This window comes from Podarcis erhardii, assembly GCF_964252035.2.
Source record: "Podarcis erhardii genome assembly, chromosome: 3".
Classification (NCBI taxonomy): Eukaryota; Metazoa; Chordata; class Lepidosauria; order Squamata; family Lacertidae; genus Podarcis; species Podarcis erhardii.
This window is the reverse complement of record NC_138507.1, coordinates 66,272,743-66,299,267: the sequence shown is the minus strand read 5'-3', so window position 1 is coordinate 66,299,267 and position 26,525 is coordinate 66,272,743. Positions and strand designations below refer to the sequence as shown.

The following is a 26,525-nucleotide window of genomic DNA, read 5'->3' as shown; positions in this document are numbered from 1 at the left end:
TCAAGTCAGTGCCCCTGACCCCAGCACTGTCTATCAAGAGTAATGGGAAGGAATAGAGATGGTCTATGCTACACTAATATGGGAGAAAATAAGGCCACTTCTGTGACCTCCTAGCCTGCAAAAGTTCTAAATGTCAATATACTTTGCTTCACCAATTCACATGCTTGTTGCATCAATTTTGTGGGATAAGCAGGAAGGTAGTTTTTCTTCTATTCCTACTGGCAGTTGCTGTGCCTGACTTTTACTCTACTTACTGTGGTGCTTCGGAAAGTAACAACTTCATAAAGCAGTACGTGCAAGGAGCAGTGTATTTCTAAGGTCAACCTTTTAAATGTTGAATGAAAGGTTCCTTGGGACCAGTAACAGCATGGCCACATACATTTCTTGGAGCCTGCAGGGGATGTCCTAGACTTTGCACTTAATTGGAATATCTGCTCTAATGTTAAAAACCCATCGCATTCAATCACCTGCCCATCAGAATATGTGCATGAAATTCACACATACTGTTCAAAAATATTACACCTCCTATATTTATTTAATGTAGAAATGTATTGCTTCTCTTAACAAAATTATGCACAACTTTGCAGTGTATACCAGGAGACAGATGTGCCTAAAAGAACACAAATGAATAAGTCAAAGTCTAAATAAACATAACGTAATTCTACCACATAGAACTTGCATTGCAATGGTGTGATACAGTGCTTTTTCTCCCGAGAAAAAGAGGTGCAGGAACTCCCACCTTTTTTTGACGGACAAACCAAAGTTGTTGAGTTTCTTTCAGGAAGGGCTTTTTAAGGGGGTGCCCAGAGTGTTCCGGCTGAAAAAAAAGCCCTGGTGTGATGTCATGTAAAATTGTTTGGTCACTATTGTACATTCTATTTGCCACCAACTGTAGACCTAATTTTTGGTAACTTAAAAAAATTCTTTCATGCCCATGTGAGAGAAATAAAAGGTGTTTATTTACTGTTGGCCCTGAGTTTATTCTTTCATTTGTATCTACTGACTGGTCAGGCATTAAGTCATAATCTACCTTTTCCATTATTTAAGAAAGCCTATGCTATTGTTTCCATGGAGATCGCTTTTCAAAAGCTGGTCTCAACTATCAGGATAGTTTTTCCTCTCCCCTCACTATTTTGGCCTGGTTGTGTTTAAGTCATTTTAGAATGCAGTTCCAAGATTTAATAATGCAAAGCTAGATTTTACTTTTAATTTCAGAATATATTTGGTTAAAAAGGGGGGTGAAATACAGTTCTCAGCACTCACTTTCAGCTTTTAGAGTGTTCTGTAATATGTCAGGCTCCTGAAAGCGTTAAGAGAGATGTGTGCAAAAGAATTCCAGACATTCTTGCAGCTCTGATTTCCTGACTTCTGCTCTGCGCAGATTATTCTAATTGGCTTTAGAAAAACGTCTAGTTGTATTTGGGGGTGGGGGTGGACTTGACTGTTACCATTCCTTTAACTTGAGGGCTACAGTAACTGAGCAAGATTACATACAGATTTGTCCAATTAGACAATATAAAGCAATGCACAAATTGGAAATAAATATGTTTGTAGAAGGTGGTAATATGCGTGTTTCTTCACTCTAGTTTAGTGGGGCTTACTCCCAAGTAAATATGCACAGGATTGCAGCCTACGTTAAATTGCTGGAAATGCTGTTCTAGTTTGGATGTATTTACTTGTTATAGCATAAATACCACTATATACCGTTTTCCATCATACTACTGGAAACTTCTCGGCTAGCCAAAAGCAAGGCAGACTACCCAAGCTGTTCTCCAGTGCACCTGTTTCATATGCCTACCAAGTCTACTCTGAGGCTCCTCTCTCCCCAGCTCAACAGAAGATTCATGTGAGGAGGAGGAGGGGGAGGAGGAGGAGGGGGAGGGGAGGAGGAGGGGGAGGAGGAGGAGGAGGGGGAGGAGGAGGGGGGGAGGAGGAGGAGGAGGAGGAGGAGGAGGGGGAGGAGGAGGAGGAGGGGGAGGAGGAGGAGGAGGGGGGGAGGAGGAGGAGGAGGAGGGGGAGGAGGAGGAGGAGGAGGAGGAGGAGGAGGAGGAGGAGGAGAACTGCAGTAAAGACAAGAGAAGGGTTAGCTCAACCATATAGGCAGACTGTGCAGGTCCCTTGGTTGGAACAAATCAAAGGGCATTCTCATGCTGATCACTCTACATATAGTCTGTGCACCCTGGAATCCTCTAGAATGCAGGCATAGTCTCAGGTTCTACAGTGAGCAGGGCCTGACTTCAACAGCAATCTTCCCTTCTGCAGAAGCCCAAAGCTAGATCTAGTCAAACTAGCTGAAGAATTAATACTGCCATGTGTCTCCGCAAAAGAAAATCCCACCACACTGACTAAACAACTCATATTAGGTATAGGAAATGTGGAATGACACCTCCCTGACCCAGCCAATGCTTGCATTTCTTTTGATGCTTTCGTCCAGAAAGGTATAAAACTGGTCCAATGGAGCCATTTTTTGTTCTGGCTTTGGCTAGTTCCACTATGAAAATCAATTGCTCAGTCACCTATGTGGTTTTGTGCTCCCCAGATCCACTCTGCTGAATATCACTGGGCCTGAAATCACTTAGCTAGCGAGAACCAGGGATCAGATTCTCCTGCTTCTTCCTTTACTGTCTCTGGGCCCGTGTTTGCTGAAGCAGATGTCCCAGCTTGGTGTGGCTGCTTCAACAACCTATTCCTGGGCTTCACAACTTTTCATCTCTTTCCTTGGATCTTTGCTAGCTGAATCTGAGATCCATAAAGCTTTTTTCAGGGTCTGTTTGATGCCTTTGCTGTTTTTCCTGCCTCACCTAGGCAGGGGAAGCAGGTTATGTAGTCAACATCTAGGACTGCTCAGCAGGGCACATGTCTCTCCCCATACTGTCTCTCAGAGCCTTCATAACTGTTCCATCTTCCTATCTTTGAGTGTGTGTGAGACTGCATTTTAGAAGCCATCCTCTAGTCAGAAGAACAGACAAGCCAGCGGAATCAGGCCAATGGACCATCTAGCCCTTTTTCTCACATGGCAGTACCTGGATGCAACAGCACTCTGCTCACATGAAGCTCCCAGAAGCTGGAATTCAGGGGCCTCCTTTGCCCAGAAGAATCCTCCTGCTCAGCTGTGCATGAATGAGGCCTGGTCTGCAAGATGAGCCCAGATAGACAGTGCAGGCTGAACTCATCCCCCATCTCCTCCAATGCCTTGTGCGCTTGTTCCTTCTTGTGTGTGTGCATTTAGTTGTTCTGTAGTTAGCTAATCCCCTGAAACCGTAGAAATGTATGCATATTGTTACTGCCCACTGATGTTAATAGATATGAATTGTTGTGGAGCTATACCCCACTGAAATGTTAAATGTGTATATTTTGATTCTCAATAGATATCTGCATCTTTAAGACCTGTGTGAGTATAAATTACTGGGTAAATCTGCCAAGATGCACGAATGCCAATGTCTAACATGTGTCTACTGAGGAGGCTTGATAATAGCAGCCTGTTTATTCTATCACAATTTTGACTTACTTCCATTTCTGTACATTATAGAAAGGGCAACTCCATAAGACTATAGGAGACTGACGGAATTATTAAACCTAGCACACCCAACTGTAGGGCTTATTTCTGCCTTTCAATTTTTGAAATCACAGAGCAAAGGTTAATACTGTATTGACAGCACAATCTATACATGTTTACTCAGGAGGAAGTTAAACTGTGTCCAATGGGTCTTACATTCTAATAAGTACTTTTAGTACTGCAGCCCGAGACAAATTTTGCTCCTTAATGTTGTCTTGGATCTCCCAATAAGGGTGTACAAGATTGTTTCGTATAACACTGGGCTGCGTTTTCAGCAGCATTCCACTTGGTGGCGTAGAGAAATGGTTGATTTATGACAGGTTAAGAGAAAGGCCACTCATATGAAGGATGCAAACAAAATCCAGTTTCATCCAAAGGAAATGTAATTGGTTACCTGGAACTAAAATAACCTTTTACTGTATCAACACTAAACATATAAGTTCTTCAAATCATTCCTTTTCATTTTTTTAAAGGAAAACAAAAATGTTGATCCACTTTAGATAAAATCCAGAGAACTTTAACTTAGATTATAAACCAACAGGTACAACGTTTTCACTGCACAAGAATATTTTAGTAAGCAACACATTTTCATATTCTACAATGATTTTTTTGTTTTAAATCTGCAAAGATTTGGGAAATAATAAAAATAAACAGTGGCTTTAAATTATACATATATTGCTGTGAGAAAATTATTTTTAAATTAAAGTCAGGTCATTTACATCACAATAATGTGCATCTCTAATCTGAAGTAAGCCCCACCAAGTTTAATGGAGCTTAGGTATTCAGATGTTTATAATCTTAATCATGGCCAATCCTACTTTCTTATAAAATGATAGTGTGTATGGGGTGACGGTAACAACATCATAAAATGGCTCAATTTACACAAGCCTTTAAGAACGGCTTCAAAGGATGGAGCCAGGAGGACCCAGAATAAACTGAGGGTTGCGAGAAATTCTAGAGACAACAGCAAGGGCTTCCCAGGCTGTGTTTGGGGCCGGATGCATCCCAATCGCTTTTTAAATCCGGTGTGCGGACAGTCTGGGAATCAGACTGGGAATTACATGAGTAGAATGTGTGCTTTTATTTAAAATGCATCTCTGGGTTATTTGTGGGGCTGCCTGGTGTTTTTACATGAGCAGAATGTGTGCTTTTATTTAAAATGCATCTCTGGGTTATTTGTGGGGCATAGGAATTTGTTCATTATTTTTTTCAAAATACAGTCTGGCCCACCACATGGTCTGAGGGACAGTGGACCGGCCCATGGCTGAAAAAGGTTGCTGACCCCTGGTTTGGAGCAACACAGGGAAAACAGGGAAGCAGCAAGTCTGCTGCTTGGGGAAGGTGGCAAAGTGTGGAATTAAAATAGACTTACTATGTGGCAAAGTGGGTTTCATGACAATAGTATCTAGTTAATCTAGCCCAAGAGTATGGAGTCTTAAAGCAACAGGCACTAAGCAAACCACAAAGTAAGCTGTATATACATAGCAGGAGTCTATGGGCCAAAAGGAAACTGATTAGCCAGTAACAGTTTGAAAGTCCATTCCCCTTTAAATTACAGAAGCTCATGAAAACTCCACTGCATGTGGATCTAGTCAGCTTGCTAATAATTGAAATAGAATTCCTGCTTATTTTCCCATTCTCAATTGCCGCTGCTGTCCCTCCAGGGCCAGCCCACCCATGAGGCAAGGAGAAGCGACCACTTCAGGCAGCAGGATCCACAGAGGCAACTGATCCGGCCTCCAAGGAATGCATTGGCGGTGGCTGCTGCATGGCAGCAACAGCTATGGCATGCTCTTTGGAGTCCAAATCTGTCACCTCCTCGGCAGCACACACACACACACCCCAATGTCACAGCGGCCTCTCAGTGAATAGGAGGCTCTGCTGGTCTCCTCCCACCCCTAGGGAGGAATTAGTGGGTGCTGCCCTCTGTGGTTTCCTGGGCTCTGCATCTGAACGGCATAATTCAGAGTGGGTCCCTTCGCATCTGTGACAGGTTTTGATTCCCTCTTCAACCACCACTGTTTGATTTTTATGCCCCCCCCCCCGTTCTTGATTTAGATCTTCATTTACCCCTTCTTCCCTGGTTGGGGGGGGGGGAGAAGGACCATTTTGTGGTTTGCTCCAGGAGCCAAAATGTATTGGGCCAGTCCCACTGGCCTCCAGTATTCTCTCCCCTATCTGCAGCTTTCACTGCAAAACCCATTTACCCATTCCTTGCCTCAAACCTTTTTGATGTTCTGCTTCCACTTGGAAAATTCTGAACTCCCAGTCCTTACTGCAAGATCTGCCTCTGATTATTATTTTTGGACAACTACTATATACAGGGTTAATTGATCCTCATAGCATGCAGCAGCAGCTTTGATCCTAAAAGTAAGCATCAGTATCTTACACTGGATAATTTCATGGCTTGTTTTCAGGCTGCAATGACTGATTAGCCTTTTCGGCTTTCAGTGCAAAAGAAGAGCTTTTAGAGCAGGGCCCAGAAAGAAAAACAACCAACCTCTGAAAATGTTTGCCTTTCTCCATACTATTTGCTGCCATTGTTTCCCCAATCTGCTGCTGCTTCAGTGCCCATTTCCTTCCTTGGTTAGGAATTCTCTCTCTTTCAAACAGTATTCTCAGACAATCCCAGAAAATTCAATGACCTCACAATGCTATATAGCCAATGAAATTTGGCTATGCACCAACACCACTGAAGGTTAAGGAAGCTGATTTAGACTGCAATCCTGACCTCATTTACCTGGGAGTAAGTCTCGCTGAATTTAATAGGACTTTGACTAAGAGCAATAATTCCTGGTTTCAAATGAATGATCCTGACCATTAAAAATCTAGGAGCAAATGAAGTCTATTCAAGGCAACATTTCCGGAATAAGTGAACACTTTCACGTCGCTTACAGTTTAATTCCCCACAAATTGCCAAAAGCAGGGCCGCCTTAAATACTGATAAAACAGTAGCAAAAATGAACTTAATTATCAGCTCAGCTATAATTTACTTATGATACCATTTGCCAGAATGATCAAAAAATATATGAAGTTAACAGCTTGTTAGAAAAGAAAAGTGATAATTTTTAATATGAAATTATTTCTAATTCTACTGAAAAATAATTCACTGCAGTGCCCTATCAAAAATACTCAGAATTAAATTACTCTAAAAATGAAAACCGTAACATACAAAAAGACACAAACAACTTACCTGTTCATTCTTGGTTAGCCTGGTTTTATTATGAATATCTGATGTAACCAAGTTGAACCCGTGTCTCTCAGACAGAATTCGCAACAGCAAAACCACAGTTCGACTCCCACACTTTCCAACCCTGTTATACACCACTTGGCTAGGGAATGGAAGTACCTAGACAAAGAGATACACATTAGCCTTCCTATTTAGAAATCTTTAAATACACAGAATAATTTTGTTGTAACTCAAGAGATGAGTGTTTCAAAATTAAATGTACATATTTCAGAGATTGAAAGAAAGCACTGGCTCAGAATCCAGGAAGTATTTCTTCTCTCTGTGTTAAGTTATTACAGTGGTACCTCAGGTTACATACGCTTCAGGTTAAGAACTTTGCTTCAGGATGAGAACAGAAATCGTGCTCCGGCGGCACAGCAGCAGCAGGAGGCTCCATTAGCTAAAGTGGTGCTTCAGGTTAAGAACAGTTTCAGGTTAAGTACGGACCTCCGAAACGAATTAAGTACTTAATCTGAGGTACCACTGTATAGCAATATAATAAATCACATCTAAGATTTAACAGAATTATTGTGGACTAAAATATTAGCCTACAAAAAGTTTACGCCACAATAAATGTTAGCCTTAAAGTAAAAAGGTAAAGGTACCCCTGCCCGTACGGGCCAGTCGTGTCCGACTCTAGGGTTGTGCGCCCATCTCACTTAAGAGGCCGGAGACACTTCCGGGTCACGTGGCCAGCGTGACGAAGCACCAGCGCAGCACACGGAAACGCCGTTTACCTTCCCGCTATAAAGCGGTACCTATTTATCTACTTGCACTTAGGGGTGCTTTCGAACTGCTAGGTGGGCAGGAGCTGGGACCGAAAGACGGGAGCTCACCCCGCCGCGGGGATTCGAACCGCTGACCATGCGATCGGCAAGCCCTAGGCGCTGAGGTTTTACCCACAGCGCCACCCGCGTCCCTAATGTTAGCCTTAAAATGCCACAAATCCTTTCCCCCTAATTTCTCTGTCAAATGTACTAGCAATAATATTCAATTAGTTATTGTTTCTATTACCTGAGAAGAACAATGAGCTGGCTGCACTTTTCAATTAAGAGAGATCTATTTGCATCCTTGCCACTTCCTTCCCCTGTCTGGTTGTTACTCAGGTAGAGTTTCAAAATATGTATAGTGTGTTTCAATTCTAACAAGTTTAATGTCCAACTTCAGAGTTGCACCCCCTTAGAAAGAACTGAGCAATGAGAATGAATAATCTTTGATGAAGAAATTTTAATTCCAATTAATTCCCATCTGAATAAATGCCAGTGTAGATATCAGGACAGCATTCTTTTTGGGGAGTAGCACTGGTTCATTGATTCATTCATTCATTCATTCAAGCCACTTATTAGTCAATGCAAAAATGTTTACTTCTGCATGCAGTCTTCAGCTGTACTGCTTACTTCACTAAACCAGCCTTACTTCAAGTGCATATCACTTTAAAATCTTATTAATGCAGCCTCTATAGGACAGACTGAGAAGTTAATAAGATTTTTCATTCACAAAGCTTGCCTTTGGAAATCACAGCTTTCATTTAGTTTTCAATTTAATTTTTAATATTTTGAATTATTACTACTTCATTTCTGTTGACTGTCTGACACAAAGTGATATGGCTGTTATCTGAATTACATCTTCATGACTAGCCGCAGGAAATGTTATTTATTCATGAGTAACATTTTGCATATTTTAAAAGTGCTTTAATAGTGCTATGCAACCACTGTGCTTTATATCAAATATTTATCACAAACTTTAAATAACTACCAATAAGCTAACTGTGTACCTAAAAAATGTTGACTGCTTAATATTCTAATTTGTCTGAAACTGTCAAAAGTACAAAAGGTGAAAGTTTTATAAAAATACAACATACGGAAATAAGACCTCAGAGGCTGAAAATCTCTTACCAGTTTTGACTGGATAATTCCTATTCTGTTGATGCTAAATTGCATTGTTTTGTGCAATTTATTCAGTTGGATCCTTCACTTACGTGGCTAGACTTGCATATCAATTTGTGCAAGAAGCATAGCTTTCACTAAGCACCTAAATCTGTTGTAGTCGTATGAAAATCAACTAGACTTGTCTGAAAAATGAATGTTGCAGACCTATTTCATCCCCAAGGTGTGGGAGAGTTCTCATCTTCCTACTCATGAGCCATCTCTGCTACTTTAAATGTTTTTACTCTTTTCATCATTTCCGAAACATTCACACAAGATATGTATAGGATTCAACTATAAATCTAAATATTATATGTTTACTTAAATCCAAACAGATATAGGAACATAGTTACTCCCACTCCTTCCTCCACTGTGCCTGCAAGGAGATTTAAAGCTTTCATTCCTGCTTTTGTTTTGCCTCAGCCTGCCTTTGTGTTCAAACAGGGACAAACTGTAGTTGGTCTTAACTATGGTTACTGAAACAAGGCAATTTCTAACTATAGGGTATGAACTGGGTTTAACTGAACAGGCTGTGGTTAAGATTAATCACAGTGCAGAGCTCAAACATAACACTAAACACTAAACTGACTAAGGTCTGGACACTGAGGAGTAGGATTGGAAGCCTTCTCCACTGCCTCACCCCCAAGTTAATTTTCAGAAACGAGGATATTAAGACAGAAGGTGGAAGGTAGGTAATGCAGATCAATTTGGGACTCTGTGCAAGCTTAAATTATTTAATTTAGGCTCAATTAGTAGTCAATTTCTACAATGTGACATACAGTATAGAAAACTAAAATCCTCCTTACTGAACCCAAAACCAAAAATGTCACCATCAGCAATGCCACATGAAAACTAGAGTAAAGAGAAAGGTTTTGGCTTGAGAAGGAAGGCAAACATCAACAAATCTCCATAAGTAGGGATTTCCATAGATTGGGGCCACTACAAAAAAAGGTTGCCTTGTGCACCCCAGACACTACCACTTTAAGGATAGTGGGTGGTATTCAACTAGATTTTACTTAGAACAGCCCTACTAAAATGAATGACCATGACTTTAAGTCCATTAATTTCATTAGGTCTATTCTAAATAAAATTCAGTTAAATGACACACATAATGAGAAGCAGAATCTCACTGGCTGATCTTTAACCTTTTTCTTTATTAAAATATTTATGCCTTAAAGGGCCAAGTTTTTATCATCTGGCATCTCAAGTACTGTATGTACATTTCCTTGGCTTTAACCAACTTCCCAAAAAATGCAATCGCTCTCTGGAGAGAAAGGAGGTTATCAAGTGAGTGAATATCATTTCTCATCAGCTTACAAATATCCCCCTTGTAAGTTTTCTGTGAAAATCCATGTTTATGAATCATAGGAACAGATGGGATGGTCCTGGCCTATACCAAGTCAGATCCCTGCTCCATCTCAGTAGTTCAGTATCACCTGCAGTGGTTCTTTACGGTCTCAAACAGGGATCTTTGGTAGCTGTGCTATCTGACATCCTTTTACTGGAAATTGGAAGGTTTGAACCTAGCACACACATCCAAAGCTTGTGTCCTGCTTCTCCACCACTTTACACACTGAAAAACTTATATTGTCTTAGGCAGCAATGTTTTCTTGTTTTCAGCAAATGGACATTTCAAAGGATACAACTGTTGCCATTATTGGACACTTACCAAATGTATGCCTAATTTGCATAGAAACATTTACAGTTGATTGCACTTGTAGCCTAGCTCCATTCATTAGTATAAACTCATTGGCTTAATTTATTCCAGTCACTGATCGCTGTGTGTTACAAGAATCCTACTAGCACCACCCATTTCCAAAAGAGTTCTCCAATAAAGGTATAATCAGTTTTAACAGAAATTTACTTCTAACCCCTCAATCCTTTTTGAAGTGATTCCTTTTCTTTTAGAATATGCTGTAATTTCCACTGATATATCATATGCCTTTATAAAACTGACTTTCCACAACAGAGCCCATTAGACTAACTACAGATAAGCTACATAACAAAACAAAACAAAAAAGCGAGAGGTAAAACCCTGCGCAAAATACCACCAGGGATTCTGAGATGATAGGAGAAAAGTGTTTACTCAACTCAACTAATATGTATCTTTACAAAAAATAATAAAAATTAGTTCAGTTTTAATGTTATCATTTATTTATTTCCTTTATGAATCCCACGAGACATCCCAAAGCGATCTGCGTTTTAAGAATCATAAATACTAACAGTTAAAAAGGTCCACATTATTTTAGGTTGATATCAACACAACTCTTATTTCAAGTCGGCCAACGCACTTGAAAGTTTCAGAGGAGGAGTTAGGTCAGCCTTAAGCTCCATGATAGGCATAGAAGACCACCAGAAGTGAGAGAGATTCCTGCTGCTTCACAGTATTCAGAGTGATAGTGTGGTGTAGCAGTTAAAGTGTTAGACCATGGTTCAAAACCCCACTCAGCTATGAAGCTCATGTCACGGCATGGACCAGTCACAGTCTCTCAGCCCAACCTACCTCACAGGGGTGTTGTGAGAATAAAATGGAGAGGAGAGCCATCCATGGCACACTGAGTTCCTTGGCAGAAACATGGCGATATAAATAAAATAGTAAAGAGAGAAAAAAGCAAATATTCTGTCTTCCACACATCTCCTAAAATCCACACAATGAATCAAAGGATTTTTCTTTTTTGTTATTAATGCTATGTATTTTGTGTTTTTATGTTGTAAACTGCCCTTTAATTTTTGAAAGAAGGGCGGCATATAAATTTGATGATGATGAATCTCATGCTATGTTGAGATTGTGGTCCTAAACAAATAAATATTTCCAAATGTTGATGAGATGAAACAGTAATCCACAATAAAATAAGTTCTTTGAGTGTACTGCTAAAATCAGGAGACAGGTAGGAATCTTGCTCCCATTCTGCATGAAGCAAGATTCTCTACAACGTATGTAGCAATCACAGGTAAGGTATCTCTCATTTTGTGCTGAGCATCTGGGGACAGGTGGTAATCAAATAAAGATGAATCAGGTAGTAGCTGGTTTTGGTGACTACATTTATGGATCCCTAAGTATGGAAATATTTGAAAAAGAAATAAACACCCCACTCTTTAATTGATGTAGATCCCAATCAAAACATTTACTGAACACTGAATACTACACTTTCATAGCAATCTTATGTGCTGATCATCTGTAATCCTTTGTAAACCTATTGAAAACAAGGGATACTGAACTTAGTGAGAGGTTAAATCTTAGTAAAAGTATGTAGGATCAAGCTGAGTGTCTTAAAATAATGTGGCTTATATCAATCTTGCAATCAAACTCTCAAAACTATTATCACTAGTCACTGGGATCGCTTCTGAGTACAGTGGTACCTTGGGTTACATACGCTTCAGGTTACACACTCCGCTAACCCAGAAATAGTGCTTCAGGTTAAGAACTTTGCTTCAGGATAAGAACAGAAACCGTGCTCTGGCGCCATTAGCTAAAGTGGTGCTTCAGGTTAAGAACAGTTTCAGGTTAAGAACGGACCTCTGGAACGAATTAAGTACTTAACCCAAGGTACCACTGTACTGCATAGAATTGTGCTGTGTGGGGCAGGAAGAGCTAGTTCTCTCCCAATTTACAGAAAAGTTGGTGCCTAGTTGACTTGCTATAGGCAAGCAGTTATTTATAAGCCAAGATTACAAAAGACAATCTGCTGGTAGATTTTTAAGTGTTATTTATTTTTATACCTTTTAGGGCAATCCTATCTGGATTTTGGTCTTGATATTTTTTTTCTATAACTGAAACAGAGGCAACAGATGGTAAGACAATTGACTTAGTGAGTAAATAAGGAAATAAAAATAAAAGGGACCATGTGCCTCTGCTTGTGCAGTTAATGTGGATAATCTCCCATTTTTCAGCTCTCACAATTCTTTTTACACAAAAGTTTGAGAAATGTCTCAAAGCTTAAGAGTGACACTTGGCACTTCTCACTGCCCTCTTGCATGGTTCAGTAGGCTATTAGCAGCCAGATTAAGTGGGAGGCAAGGAGCCGAATTCTTTGTGCATTTCATGGGCCATCAGCTCAACATGATTCTTCAACTCTGGCATCTCAGAACATCTGGTTCACACTGTGAAGATCAAAGTTATAGCACACCAATTTGCAGGCTAGATGGATTTGGTCTTAAAAGACCAAAATGGATAGCAGAAGCATTTGGTACAACAATCCCTACTGTTCTGACCTGGATTTTTGCTGTTGTTTACAAATCAAGACTCTCTTAAAGTTGTAAGAGAATGATGACAAAAATTAGGTTGTAAAAGAAAAGGGAATTGAAAATTTGAAACTGAAACACAACATTCCTTATAATGATAGCTTCTAGTTTGGGCCCTGGGGGCAGGGATGGCAATACAAAACACAAAATAAATCAAACCAAACATTTATGTGAGCTACCTTTCAGAACACTCAAGATTCCAAAGATTTGACCACTGATTTATGGTGCTTTCCCCCCAGTGACACACAAAAAACCCTCTTGAGTGCTATAGCAGACATGAAAACATTGTGGCAGCCAAGACAAAACCACGGATTTAGCCAGAAGATCAAATTTATGGGCAGAAATGTGCAATTCTTTATTCACTGATGCCACAGCAGTTGCAGATAGAGGTTGTGACCTCTATTCAACTAGGGAATTACTTTCAGAATAAGCAGGCATATATAATTTTTTTTTTTGTAAAGCAGTACAGTGGTACCTCAGTTGAAGAACAGTCCTGTTTATGAACAATTTGGTTTACAAACTCTGCAAAACTGGAAGTGTCCCGGTTTGCGAACTTTACCTCAGTCTAATAACGGAATCCGAACGGTGGAAGGGTACCGGCAGCGAGAGGCCTCATTAGGGAAAGCGCGCCTCAGTTTAAGAACAGTTTCGATTTAAGAACGGACTTCCAGAACGGATTAAGTTCGTAAACCGAGGTACCACTGTACTTAACTTACACATCAACTCTTTAATGTTTATAAATTAATCAGAAGTAACAATGTTCAGAGACATATAAAACTGGGATAAAGTCCTGAATATATACATTCTATTTAGTTGTGATTTTTTTTAAAAGGTACATTTTGAGCAGCAAGTATTTTCAAACACACCCACTGACCATTTTATGCAAGTAGGCTCTTGCTAATGGATGTTTAAAGATCAATGTATATTGCAGTTTTAAAACAAAACTAACCCCCCCCCCAAAGTCTGACTACCCTATTTGGAAGATATGTCTAAATAGGAGAAAATTACTCACACAATACAAAGCTTTGCAATTCTTTTCTTTCCTTTTTGCTGCTTTCCCCCTTTTTAAACTTCTTTATTTTTCAGTTTCAAACAATCCCCACATACCCCCAGTCCTCAAGAAAGAGTCTGTGCATATACAATGTAAATAATACAATAATGTAATTCTTTTGAAGATACAGAATTCACCTTACTGTTTTAGGCTAAACTATTGATATGTACCGCAAGCCAAATATTCTCAATCTGGAATAGATGAACCTCGAATTCCTGCTCACAATCATTTGAGCTTCCCAGGGGCAAAGGTAGAACACCCTAGCATTAGGCACAATCTGTCCACATCTTAGAGGTCTTTTCCTACAGTGTCTCTTATCATGAATAAGGTAAGTTTGGAAAGTGATGGCAGAAGTGAAGGGAATAATAGAGTCCAGATCAGACTGGAAGGAGTCAGTGGGAGGGGGAGTCTGAACTAAGGGAACTTGTTCAAAAGCTCACAACCATCCCAGGTTGAAGTTGAAAATCAACCAAGTTTTACTGCTGCCTTTTGTGTCTTCCCTTTCAGAAGGGAAAGAGCTTGCATCACCATACTTTCCACAGAGATATTTATTTCATATGTAAATAATCCTGTAATCTAAACCCATGACAGGCTTTGGTGGGCTTCCTGGAGCAGCAGGACCACCACAAAAGATGCAAGCCCTGCTGCTCATGCTGGCTGAAACAAAAGACAGGGAAATGTGGGAGAGGCAAATCACTGTGCTAGGTTGGAATCCGGAAGATCTCGGGTCAGCTAAGCCTTTTCCCTGGAATGCCTTGTTTTTGGGCTTTCCACATGTTGCTGCCACTTGGATTCCCATTTGTGGAACATCCATCGGCTTGCGTGAATGGCAGCTGTAATGGGGATCTCCTTGCCACTCCATGAATAGAGGCTGGCAGGGCTGGGATAGAGTTGTCCTTCTGCCCAATGCACACCCAACCAACCTGGTGCAAATATAGCAGCTTACAACAGAATTTTGGCTGAACTGAAAATAAGAAGTAGCTCACCTTACGAGGGGGTGGCCCATGGTCATCCAAGTAAGTGGAATTTCCTACAAAGAAAGAAAAGTGAAATGTAAAATAAATTTTAATGGGTCAGAAATTAAACAGGTAAAGTACATCAGATAATCACTGCTTTATATAAAATTAAAAGAAACACAATCCTTCTTCGCAAAGGGATTTCTGTAACTGATAAGTAAGAGGTCTGAAGAAACTGCACTTCTCAAATAATGATAATAAAAGTAAGACACCTGACAAATGCAATTTCTATTAACATTTAATTTGTCATCTGCTTTACACAAAAGAAAAGTCTTGAACTTGACTCAACAAGGTGAAATACAGCAAATTAAAACTATTTAAAAACAGGAATTTACAACAATGAATGAAATACATGAAAAACTAATCCACTAACATATGCTACAGACAAGCCCTACCCACACCACTAAATGATGAGTGCCACCATTGGAAGTGGTACCTGAGTACACAAAAAGATCTTAGCCTTAAAGAGAGTTAATAGTTCCGTACATAGATTGTCTAGGTCTAGACAGCATCTTAAAAAGTAGAGACATCACCTTGCCAACAAAGGTCCGTATAGTAAAAGCTATGGTTTTCCCGGTAGTGATGTATGGAAGTGAGAGCTGGACCATAAAGAAAGCTGATCACCGAAGAATTGATGCTTTTGAATTATGGTGCTGGAGGAGACTCTTGAGAGTCCCATGGACTGCAAGAAGATCAAACCTATCCATTCTTAAGAAAATCAGCCCTGAGTGCTCACTGGAAGGACAGATTGTGAAGCTGAGGCTCCAATACTTTGGCCACCTGATGAGAAGAGAAGACTCCCTGGAAAAGACCCTGATGTTGGGAAAGATGGAGGGCACAAGGAGAAGGGGACGACAGAGGACGAGATGGTTGGATAGTGTTCTCGAAGCTACCAGCATGAGTTTGACCAAACTGCGGGAGGCAGTGGAAGACAGAAGTGCCTGGTGGGCTCTGGTTCATGGGGTCACAAAGAGTCGGACACGACCAAACGACTAAACAACAACACATAGATTGTCTTAGTAAGAGACTGATATAGAGTAAATGCTCATGTGCATGGAACCTCATGGGAGCCTTTAATGATCTGCCATGTGCTGTTGGTATTCTACTTTCTGAAGCACATACTTTGTTTTCAAACTTTTTATAACACTTGAAAAATAAATTAGTAGTGGCAAGTATTTTGTGGTCAAGAAGCATGCCATGCACTGGAATCACATATAAAAGATGCCATATATCTTATACAAGATGAGATTTTAATGGCTTTTACGTTACCTTGATAATTTCTAAATGAACTTTAAACTGAATTGGTTTGAACAATTTTTCCCTAGACCATGGCTTCTTTTCAAAGCTTAAAATGCATCAGCTATTATTATTGACATGAAAGGAATAGCTCTTTCATTCTATTCCAATTTTATAGTAAGCACTTGTCCTTGTGTGACTAATTCGTTCTGTATTTGTTATTTAAGCTGGTGAATTCTTTTTCTCTATTCCAAAAAAATAACCTTGTAATCCAAGGTTTCAAGGCTGAATCCAGAGTAATGCTATTTGAAGTAAACAAAGAACTCCTGTAAAACACATACAATACATACATGAACTTTGCAAAAATAGGTAAACTACATGACATTTACAACAGCTATTGTATATTCTGGATGTGTACAGGCATTTTAAAATATTAATGTTAGAAGTCTGGCAAAATCACAATATTTTACAAGAAAAAAATGGAACAGAGCCATTTTACACTGTGATAAGCCAATTAATGTATTTAAATAACACACACACACACACACACACACACACACACACACACAATAACAATAGGGAGGCCATACCTTCCTGAGCTGTATTTGTACAATAAGAATCTTTATGGATGGTATTCAACTAATGAGTCCCATCAGTGGAAGCAAGCAGAAATACTTCTGCGTGTGCAATGGGACTCCCTGCAAAAAACAAACAAACAAACCTTTGGGAAGTTGGGGGGGGGGAGAGGTAGGATCATTCCATCTGGCAAGCTGAAATGCTTACTCTGGCAGAACAATCTCTACATAGTGCAACATTCAAATCCTCCTTAGGCTATTTTTAGACTTTGTTTTTCACCCCCTTTCTCTTTTGCCACAGGGGATCACAGTTTTTGTAGTTCAAAACCACAATCAATCTTCAGGTAGCAAAAGATGCTCCAACATAATTCTTAGGAGCTCTCAGCTGCCTGCTACTGCCCCCCCCTCCATTGTGAGTCTTCCCATCTTGAGGAAGAGTCAAGTAAGTGGTAGAGGGCCTGTGTCAATCAGGCTACTCAAGCACTTTTTCTGAACGTTTGATGGGCCCAATTCATTTTGGGGACAAGTATCAGACTGCTTACTTCATCCACTTTCAGACAGAGGTGAAGATAAATTCTGATAAGTTCTGTTATATTATGAGTTACATTTACTTGTAACATATAGAAATCGTTCATAGTAAGGAATATAGGTTTATTGTGTGCCTCTGAATATTATGTGTCTTCTCTTTTCCCCGTGTTCTGACAGTGGAGCTAAATTTATGTTAACAGCACCTCTTTCCAACACTAGCAAAAGCCTAAGTTTCCCCATGATCCAGCTGTTAGCACATACCAGTTTTCCTTAACAATGAGAAGTCTGTATGAAGAAGCAACCCTCTCTGTAATTAAGACAGCCAGCAGAATGCAGCTATTGATATAAAAAGAATGATCCTAGCATTCTCTTAGTTTCATGACAAGTATTCCTTACTCTGTGTTAAAACAAGTGATCTTTTGGTCTGCACGTATAAAGAAAATAGTTTTTTTAGATCTGGCACAAACATAGCTACATTTTAGGATACTGAGATTTTTTTAATAGTATGAAATAAGTATACGTGGCTTTCAGTGGTGTTTCATGTAGCCATAGGAAGAACAGCATAGTGTCATAATATAGGTTTAGTATTAGCTTTCATTATATGAAGGACTGTTTCCTGCTTATAGTTTAAATATATGAGGTAAACAGCAGACATACTATGTGCAGAAAAATAGTGTAATATATTGAGTGAGTTAAAATATTTGCCCCTGAACTGATTCCAGCCTCCAGGGATGCTACCTAGCCCATCAATCAGCAAACCTATAATTCAAGTGTATGAGTACATATAATCTCCCTTCATACATTTCATGGAAAGCAGGTCCGCATCACTTCCCCCTCACATAAGGGGCCAGGGAGGCACACAGACATTGGGGGTGTACAAGCGGTGAGGCTGCAGGAGAAAGGGGGGAATCAGCAGACCACCCCCACCCCCATTTCTAGTGAGAACTTCAGCTGGCTTGGAATCACTTTTGCAAATGGAATGAGCCCTTCTGTCCACAGAAGAGCAGGTCCAGATCAAACCCAGTGATACTGGATCTGTATTTTTAGTATGTTTATAGAATATTTATTTATTTATTTATTTTAAAAAGAGTTCTACTACTTATTTTAGTTACTGCTCTTTGGTGCCTTGATGTATTTGTTTTTTAAAAAAATTGAAAGCCTGCTCTTATAGAAATGCAGTGGAGATAATAAAAGCATCCCACCCTAAACAATAGGGAGGAGAGCTTCTAAGTAGATGTTAAGCTTCAGCATCTCCCTTATTATAGAAAAGTACCATATTTCTTGCCTTCCTCAGTTTTTCTTCACTATACTTATATACAGCCTTCTCACAGCAGTTTTGCATTTCGGTTTGTGCACACGTTTTGCGGTGGGGAAAAACGGATAAGGAGAAACGGATAAGGAGAAATGAAAGCTACTTGCCTTTATTCCCTTGGATTTTTCAGAATATCCATTTTTAAGAATGTAAACAAGGTAAAATATTTGCTCACAGAGAAACTATGTGTACAGCACAGCTCTTATGTACAAGTTGCTGCTAGGTCAGGGTTATACAACCTAATTCTGTTAATCTGCAAGCATAGGTTCTATTCTAAATTATCTGCTGGGCCACAGCACATTGACACTCACAGGATATGTTGCTGGCAACTACCACTATGTAGAAAATATGTGGTAAACACCACCACCACCACCAAATTCCCCCACACACACGTGTACGTACGTACATAAATACGTGTGTGTGTGTGTGTGTGTGTGTGTAATCTCAAGGCTACAACTGCTTAAACATTTTTGTTTAAGCAAGGCTATCCAGACACATAGGCAGTGATATGCTTTAATTTCTTTTTCTTTCAAGTGTTTTTAAATGCTTATTTCTAACTTTTTGTTGATAATTTTAATATTTATTATAAACTGCTACAATCAAGCAGTGATATATAAATTTTGCTAAGGTCACAGTAAGCATCATTACATGGTAAGGAGAGAGAGAAACCCAAACCCCATGTAATTGTGGACAACACAGTATAGTTTTTTCTCAGTATCATTCCCCAATTTACTACATAAATCCTAAAATCCTACACACACACACACACACACACACACACACACACACACACAGCAGTGAGTCAAAAAAATTCTCTTCTCTTTTTTTTGGACCTCTGGTCTTGACTCTTGGAAATCACACAGGAAGGGCAGAGGGATTAAATAAACTTTTTTTCAAAAGACACCCGAAAGCTACTTTTTGTTTAATAAGTGCTTTGAAATACACTTGAATTCAGCTCTAGATTTCTTACTGCTGACAATCTTTTTAGGACAAAACTTTTTTAAAAAGTCTTACACACAGATGGATTATGCTAGATCCATCTGCCTATGCCAATGCTCGATTAACTCAATAAAAATGTGACTGCTCAGCATCTTTACAAACCTGGCTAGGAAGCAGCTTTACCAAAATCGACACACCTGATATTTTAGACAAGACAAGGCCTTTCTAGGCAACCTATTTGTAATGTTAACAAAAGCACAGTTGTGAGCCGTAATTTGTTACTTGGGATTCAGACGTCTTCCCCTGAGAAATCACTTTTCTGTTCTGGAGATTGTTTCCCCCCAATATTCATAACTTAACTGTTAACAGGAAACTCCACTTATTTGGAATATAACTGCTCAACTATCATGAGCATATAACCAGGCAGTGTGCATGACTTCTGATGAGCAGCCACTATTCTACCCTATGCTATGCTGTGATCCTCCCAATGCCAGCACTCAGCCACTAAAGCCCCTGTGCGGCAAAGCTCCTGGACAGAATGCATCCCAGAAGCCAGTCTTCATATCTGTTCTGAGACTCTAGGTGGAATTAGTGCTGGAAGTGAAACAGTGAAGAGCACTCACATCTTAACACAAGGTACAATTATTTTCCATAATTCACTGCCACAAGGTCCTAAAGAAAAAAACAGGCAGGATGGTTATTGATAAACCTATTAGCCATTATGGCTAAATCGATGCTCCATATTCAATGACAGCATGGCTCTGGATACTTGCTTCTGCATTGTGGGTGCGTTCACAGCACTATAGGGGACGGCTTCATGACTTTCCCATCACGCCTTTCTCAAAGGCTTTTCAGAACCATCTTGTTAACCATCTTGCTGCAAGTCTAGATGAACCCTTGGTGCAATATAGCAAAGCTCTCGGCCTTGTATTCCGTATGGCACAACCCTTGTGTGCAGGCTTTGCACTCATCTCACATACTGCAGTTTGCATAATCCAGTCCTTTTTAAAAGAGGTGAAAAGTGCAGAGGACAGCTGCATGGCAATTGCAGAGCTCCAAACTCAACCTATACCTCTCTACATTCATTTTGCCAACAGAAAATATACAGTGGTGCCCCGCAAGACGAACGCCTTGCAAGACGGAAAACCCGCTAGACGAAAGGGTTTTCCGTTTTGGAGGCGCTTCGCAAAACGAATTTCCCTATGGGCTTGCTTCGCAAGACGAAAATGTCTTGCGAGTTCCTGCAGGGTTTTTTCCCTCCCCCCCCCTTTTCCTAAGCCCTAAGCCACTTATCAGCTGATCCGCTGATAAGCCGCTTATCAGCTGATCCGCTAAAAGCCGCTAAACCGCTAATAGCACTAATCCGCTAAGCTGTCAATGGGCTTGCTTCGCAAGACGAAAAAACCGCTATACGAAGAGCCTCACGGAACGGATTAATTTCGTCTTGTGAGGCACCACTGTATATGCACAGTCTCTACTTCTACACTCATCCTAACTGAGAAACATTAAGCAGGTTGGTGTATGATTTTAAAAGGTAAAGGGACCCCGACAGTTAAGTCCAGTCACAAACGACTCTGAGGTTGTGGCGCTCATCTCGCTTTACTGGCCGCGGGAGCCGATGTTTGTCCGCAGACAGTTTTTCCAGGTCATGTGACCAGCATGACTAAGCCACTTCTGGCGAAACCAGAGCAGCGAACAGAAATGCCGTTTACCTTCCTGCTGGAGCGGGACCTATTTATCTACTTGTACTTTGACGTGCTTTCAAACTGCTAGGTTGAGAGGAGCTGGGACCAAGCAACGGGAGCTCACCCTGTCGCAGGGATTCAAACCGCCAACCTTCTGATTGGCAAGCCCTAGGCTCTGTGGTTTAGACCACAGCGCCACCCGCATCCCATATGATTTCAAACTAGGAGTTAATTAATCCTTACTAGAAGGAAAGTCTCTATTGCTTTTAATTGTTATGGGCTGCTTATATATCTATTACTTTTCATTCTTTATTGCTGGATTGGTAGTTTGCATGTTCCTGAGGCAAGCTTTTAATTTCAGTATGTTCTGCTACAAAGTCAATTAGCTTTGTAATGTACTTATGGGAAATTTGCTAACAGGCATCAAAACTTTATCTTCATCAATTAGGATTATACTCATCATCCACTGAACAGACTTTTTTGCATCAAAAGTTCTCTGTTCAGTTTGAGTTCTGTGTGAGAGGCACATACGTTATTCATGCTTGTATGAGTTTCCTTTTTCTGTCTATTTTGAAATGGTCAAGACTAGAAAACCATTGGAAAAATGAAGAGTAGAAGAGAGAGTTAAATAATTTAGATTGCTCTTAAAAAGGACAAATTACTCTAACAGTTTGTCATCTGGATGTATCCTCCCATAAAGTAATGTATTTTGATGAGAAGAACAGGCACTCTGCTCAAGTACTTTAAATATAAAGCTGTTTTTAAACTAACCATGCCAAGTTTTAAGTAGGCATAACAAACCAAAACAGAGTATAAAATGGCTTGCTAGCCTTCCTCTCCCTTTGAAATGTGTCCACTGATAAGCTGCGGTTTCATCCATTACCCTCTCCAAATGAAATGAGGTATCGACTTTTTCCCCACAAAGGAAGGCCCTACCCAACCATTACCTCCTTAAAAGTATACAGTTCCTTCAGCTTCCATAGCATATGAGTGGCCAAGTCATGTATCTCCCACCTCCTCTGATTACATATTGTATTGCAAGATCCTGTCAAGGACAGCCCAGCCAATCTCCTTGTAATCAATACCTGCACTGCTTTATCCTACACCCCCCCCCCCGCAAGGTGTCAAGTGCACTTCCCAGAGTACTTGCTAACATACAACTTCATCTACCTCACTGGTCCTTGTTCCTTATCCTTCAACCAAATACAAAGGCTAGCACAGTACAGGTGACCATAAAAGCAAGTTTTGCTAGTATAGAACTAGACAGACCATCTGACTGATTCTGTTGCTGATTCTTCTCCTGCTTTCTGCAATTGCATTTGCTTGCTACTTTTTACTACTTGCTCTTTTGTTTTTTTAAAATGGTCACACACTACTATGAGGTCCCATTTTGGTCAGGAAGTTTTGTGACTTCTAGTCCAATAACATTTGGAGGACCTGCTCTAGGGACTGTACCCTGGCATTTTAATTTGACAGTGCTATGCACAATTTTAAAATTGTGTGCAAATACAAAATTTAACAAATAATCTTGGAAGGCTTGTGTTTAAAAATTAGTTGCTACTTCTGTATCTTCATTATATTGGATCCAGATGAAGGCTGCAATCCGAACAAATACTTATGAGGGAGTAAACCTCACTGAACACAGCAAAGACCTACTTCTGAATAAATATGCATAGAACCGTACTGTTAAAACTTTCCTCTATTTTCCTGCATGTTATCCAGACCACCAAAGTAAGAGCTTTAATAAAACAGTAGAGAGTGGGAGAAGATAAGAAAAACTGCATGTCTCTCTAATTTGGCAATAAAGCAGCATCATGAAGATGACAAATGAAGGCCAGATAGTATCATCTGGATATAGTCAGTCAAGTTAGTGAGTCAAGACAAATATATCCAGCTGGAGAAAAAACGCATTCCATTTCATGGTAATTACAAAAAATATCCGGGCTAGTCTTATCTATAATAATTACCAGCATTGTTATGACTATTTAAAACCAGAAAGCTTTTTAGCTATGCATGGGAAGAAGATAAATATGTGAATGCAAGTTGAAAGCAAGTAATCCTCAAACACATGTTTTGTTTTCACTCTAATGTACTGCTACTTTGAAGTCAGTATTAGGGTTGCCATATTTCAAAATGTGAAAATCCGGACACAAATGTTTTGCCAAAGTTGTTGAGCTCCCCCACACACAAAACAACAACAAAACTCACCCCAAAAATGAAGTTTTTAAGTGATTTGCTACTTTGGGTTGCCATGCGTACTTGACTTTCCCATACATTTCCGCCAGAGACTGTTTCCAACTGCCATATGCTGGCTATGTCCGGGACGTATGGCAGCCCTAGTCAGTAGTGAACCAATGATGAGCTTTGCTAAAGAAGCTGCTTTTATTCGCCTGTGCAACTGTGCTCTGGCCCCATTCCCTTGCCACGTATGCTAAGCACACAGTGGCTCTCTTGTCCTCCACCTTAAACAGCTCCTAGATAACTGCCTTTTAAGTTAAGAGAAGGCACCCTAATGAGTAGTCTACATAGCACTACCATCTGATAAAGGTCTCCTAACTTTTTAACCCTCTGTCAATAGTTGGGATCAAATGCACACCAACACCACTGTAGGAAGAAATCAAACTATTTGTGTCAGTCTTCGACAAATCTTTGTTCCAGGTGGACCTCTGCTATAAAATGGTATGACCATACAGTGTTACCTCGGGTTACATACGCTTCAGGTTACAGACTCCACTAACCCAAAAATAGTACCTCGGGTTAAGAACTTTGCTTCAGGATGAGAACAGAAATCGTGCGGTGGTGGTGCAGCGGCAGCAGGAGGCCCCATTAGCTAAAGTGGTGCTTCAGGTTAAGAACAGTTTCAGGTTAAGAACGGACCTCCGGAACGAATTAAGTACTTAGCCCGAGGTACCACTGTATATTGTTTCACCTACTCATTAATATGATGAATCTATTTTACTTATTGGGACTTGCCTCTACTCCTTCTGAAACTATTGAATAAACTGAAGAAACATGCACCTATGATGCCAGGGGCCAAAATGACTCAATGATATAGTGTTTAATATAAGTCTACAGGTGCTTAGTCCATAACCTGTTCTGTCCATTTCATGTGAGAAGGGAGTACAGAGGGTGAAATCCCAACATTTATCCATTTTCATAAAAGACAAACCATTCACTCCCACCACCACAAATGGGACTAGGTCCCAAATCATTTGGAGATTTGTATGTTGGCAACATCACCTTGAATTGGGTCCAGTAATGTATAGACAGCCAGTGCAGATCCTGCAGGACAAATGTTTTGTGATATCATAGGAAAATGCCAACCAGTACTATAACAGCAGTATTCTACACTAGATGCCGTTTCCAGACCATCTTTATAGATAACACAAAATAGAATTTATTACAGTAATCTGGATGAGAGGGTACTAACGTATGAATAATGTAGCCCAGTTATCTTTGTCCAGGAATGGTCTTGGCTAGCAAACCAGATGTATCTGGAAATAGATGTTCCTTGCCACTGAAGCCACCTAGGCCTCTAGTAACAAATAGGTCCAGAAGAACCTTCAGACTTCAGGGAGAATGGTGTTCCATCCAGAACAGGCCAAAATGCTCGATTCCCCAAACTAACAGAATATTTATTGAAGCACCAAGTTGATATGGAAAAATCTGCTGGTGGGGTAACCTACATATGTGGGTTTATGTATGCGCTCTCTCTCTCTCTCTCTCTCTCTCTCTCTCTCTCTCTCCCTCCCTCTCTCCCTCTCTGTGTGTGTTGCATGGGGCCCTAAGAGCATTAGTCAACCTTTTAATGTGGTTCTGAAGCCAAAAAACGGTTAGCCATCCCTGTCTTAAAATCTTTATATAGGCTGCTTCACAGAATCATCTGGAGGGCTTTTTACCTGCTGTGACTACAATTCACCCTGGGGCGAGAGGGTGTTGCAGGCAGTCCTGAAAAACAATCCACACTATCAAGGCTGAATCTTCTGCAAAGACCAGAATATTTCGAGTAAAATGACGTAATTGCCATGCATCAGTCAACTCTGAATGCACCATGCATGCACAATTGCCACACAGTTGGTGTGTGGTATGCAGACTGCATAGTGGCATCTGGATTGGGATAAACATTAATAGAACTATCTGCAGATCCTGGAACATGCACACCTGCGTTCCAAAATCCACAGTGAGCACTTCTCAGTAGGTACCCAGCTACTGACTAGAACTTCACTGAAGTATTTCTTGATAAATCTAGTGAACACTTTTGTTTTGTTTTATAATGTGTATTATTATGAAGATATATTTCTAAATATTTAAAACTGGAATGATTTTGTTATGCTTAGGATGAAGAGATTTATCTGCATTACCAACAGGAAATTTGGAAGTAGATAATTTCGGGAGCCCTTGCTTTATTCAGGGCTTGTTTGCACATCCTTGCCAGTTGCATTAGTTTTGATAATGGTACTTCAGGGTAATTAAGGTTAATGTAGGATGACAGATATTTGCTTTGATCTGCAGACACCGAAGATCTTACTGAAAAAATATATTTATTTCACTGCATTTAAATCCTGCCTTTCTTTTGCCATTGTTGTAAACAAATTAGAAATCATTTTCATTCAAGTTCTCCTTTAAATGGCAGTATGGTGTAAGCCTTGGAAGAATTTGATAGTTTCTTATATGGGAACCTGTTTCTTTTATGTTGCTGACAGATCGGTGAGTAAAATTTCATCAAGAGATTAGACAGACAGATGCACTTGGATCCAGTCAAGTTTAGCTGCTTGCTTTATTTTGGGGATTTGGAAATGCTCAAGCCAGCCTTAACATTTCACAATGCAAACAATAATTACTTAGACAGGCTCTCTATTTCTTTCTGCCTCTCTTTCCTGTTTTTGTTTAGTTTGAAGAACCACAGAAATATGTCATTGCTATGCCAGAATCCTTCAGTAAACCTTTAACACAGAGACAGTACTCAAACTCTGCCACTGATCATACCCTTTGTAAGAAACTTCTTCAAGTATGCAAACATCAGTATTAAGTAGGCCATCTCCACATAGCAAGCGAAGCGCAAGCGAAGCTTCTTGTGACCATCGTGCACACTTACAGTGAAGACATTAGCTAACTTGCTTAGAAGGCTCAGTGGCCTACAATAACAACTCTAACTTCTGAGCTGTCTATACACAGAAATTAACTACAACCTAAGTGCTCATCCAAGACACGGGTGGCGCTGTGGGTTAAAC

General features: G+C 40.1%; 1 protein-coding gene across 1 annotated transcript in view; it reads right to left on the bottom strand.

The window, feature by feature from the left end:
* Window positions 1-26,525, bottom strand: part of UST (uronyl 2-sulfotransferase) — a 116,447-nt gene that overhangs the window by 59,879 nt on the left and 30,043 nt on the right. Inside the window, exons 2-3 of the mRNA XM_081855977.1 lie at window positions 14,990-15,033; window positions 6,750-6,905 (exon numbers count right to left, since the gene is read on the bottom strand). Of these exons, the coding sequence (XP_081712103.1) occupies window positions 6,750-6,905; window positions 14,990-15,033 (200 nt within the window). The remainder of the gene's footprint in view (window positions 1-6,749; window positions 6,906-14,989; window positions 15,034-26,525) is intronic.